The sequence below is a fragment of the Neopelma chrysocephalum genome, unplaced genomic scaffold (assembly GCF_003984885.1).
Source record: "Neopelma chrysocephalum unplaced genomic scaffold, ASM398488v2 Primary Assembly neopelma1_157191, whole genome shotgun sequence".
Classification (NCBI taxonomy): domain Eukaryota; kingdom Metazoa; phylum Chordata; class Aves; order Passeriformes; family Pipridae; genus Neopelma; species Neopelma chrysocephalum.
In genome coordinates, this window is record NW_020934687.1 from 1 (window position 1) to 1,905 (window position 1,905).

The window sequence follows — 1,905 nt, forward strand, 5'->3', positions numbered from 1 at the left end:
CCTTATCCCAAACCTGGAATAACTGTTACACAGACTCCTTATCCCAAGCCTGGAATAACTGTTACACACCGACTCCTTATCCCAAACCTGGAATATCTGTTACACAGATTCCTTATCCCAAACCTGGAATAAGTGTTACATACTAACTCCTTATCCCGACCCCGAAATAACCATTAAACACCTTTTTCAAGGGCACAATTAAGTTAAATACACAAAACTGGGGTAAGGAACTGGTGACTGGGACTTGCCCTGTGACTGTCCCCCTTTTTCTCCCCGCAGCCATCCCTGAACTACCACAGCAGTGCAATTTTGGCAGCAGCACTCGACACCCTCACGGTTCCCTACCGGCTCTGGTCGTCCCAGGGCTCCATGGTGCACTTTGCTGACTCCCTCACCTTCTCTGGGAGGAAGGTGAGGACACCAAAACCAGCCACCCCTGATCCCTCCAGCCCTGCTGCGGGCAGGGGATGCTGTTCTGCACTTCCAGGAGTGTGTTCCAGGCTGTTTTCCTCACCCTGATCCAGGTTGTGGCTGCGTGGGCATCTCTCCCCTTCCCTGCCTTTCCCGGCTCCTCGCTCCCAGAGATTTTAAGTGCCCACCAGCAGGACATGCCCTGGAAGCTCCTCCTGCCCTCCTGGAGGGAGCAAAAGGTCAGCTGCTGTTTTGCTCAGTCTGTTGTGCTCCGAGGAGTTTGCAAAGAAAGGCCCAGCAGGTAAATCAGCCTCTGAACTGCACCTCTGCCCCTGGAACTGCGGCTCTGCCAGCGGTGATTCCTCCCGGGAGTCATCCCAAACCCCTCCCTTCGGATGGAGGAGCAGTCTAGTGACTGAGCCAGTTCAATTTTAGAGCAAAACCAGCTAAAAAGCAGCTGAGTCAGTGGTGTTTTCAGCCTGGAAAGCCCTGATTTGGTTTCCTTTGCAGCAGCTCCCTGGGACAGCAGCCCCGGATGCCCCTGCAGGGCTGTGAGAGCCCCGAGGAGATGCTCCAGCTCTACCTCCACACCCACTTCCCAGGCTCCTTCAGGTGGGTGCAGGCAGGGAGGGGTTGGTTTAGACCAGGGAACAGTTTTGAGGGCATTTTGGGGTAACTTTATTCCCCTGTTCCCCCCCAGCACAGCCCACGTGCTCCAGCAGCCCTGCGACACCCGACCTCCCTTCCCCCAGTTCTTCTCTCCTCTCCTGACCAGACAAGGCTTCCTCCAGGACAAAGCTCTGGGTCACTCCTCGGCAGGGCCCAGCAGAGGTAAAAAAACCCCACTAAAACACCACCAAACCAACCCCACCCTGGAGGGTTTCCAGGGCACGAGTTCCGAGTGTCGAGCGGCTCTTTGTGCCGAGGTGAAGGGGAAAGGGGCCAGGCCCCGGATTTTGGGGGCTGTTTAACCCCAGCTGTTGGTGTGACCCCCCAGGTGTGCAGAGCATCCCCGTGCTGGCAGCCCTGCAGGCCTCCCCTGTCCTGCACCAGCTGCTCTTGGGCCTCTGGCAGGACCTGCGGGCGCGGAACATGCGGCGCTGGAGCAGCTTCTTCACGGCCGGGGTGGAACAGGACGACTTCCAGCAGGCCCTGGAGGAGCTCAAGACTCTGTCCCAGTGCTATGAAACGGGCTTTGGGGGGGATGGCTCCGAGGATGAGGCGGATTCAGACTGACCCACCTTTATTCCCAGGGATAGAGGGAGTGGGAGCCTCTTTAAGACACTTTGGGAATAACGGGAATGGCTCTGGGGATGATCCAGCTGCTGCTTCCTTCTCATTTCACCAAAATCCCCTTACAAAGGCTGGCTTGAATTCTCCAGCTACTCACAGCTGTGCTGTAGAGGAGAAAAACTGCTTTTGGGGGGCTATTTTTGTATGTTTGGGGTTGTTTGTTTGTTTGTTTGTTTTTTATAACTGTGCAAAGTGGATTTG

The 1,905-nt window shown here is 55.7% G+C and overlaps 1 protein-coding gene across 1 annotated transcript; it reads left to right on the forward strand.

Annotated features, from left to right (window-relative positions):
- Nucleotides 1–279: 279 nt before the first annotated feature.
- LOC113962384 (protein misato homolog 1-like) lies at nt 280–1,647 on the forward strand (the record flags this gene model as incomplete). The annotated part of the gene is made up of 5 exons (XM_027673143.1): nt 280–411; nt 525–712; nt 922–1,023; nt 1,112–1,242; nt 1,409–1,647. Coding segments are annotated over 5 exons (792 nt in total), but the record flags the coding sequence as incomplete, so codon positions are not given.
- Nucleotides 1,648–1,905: the final 258 nt, after the last annotated feature.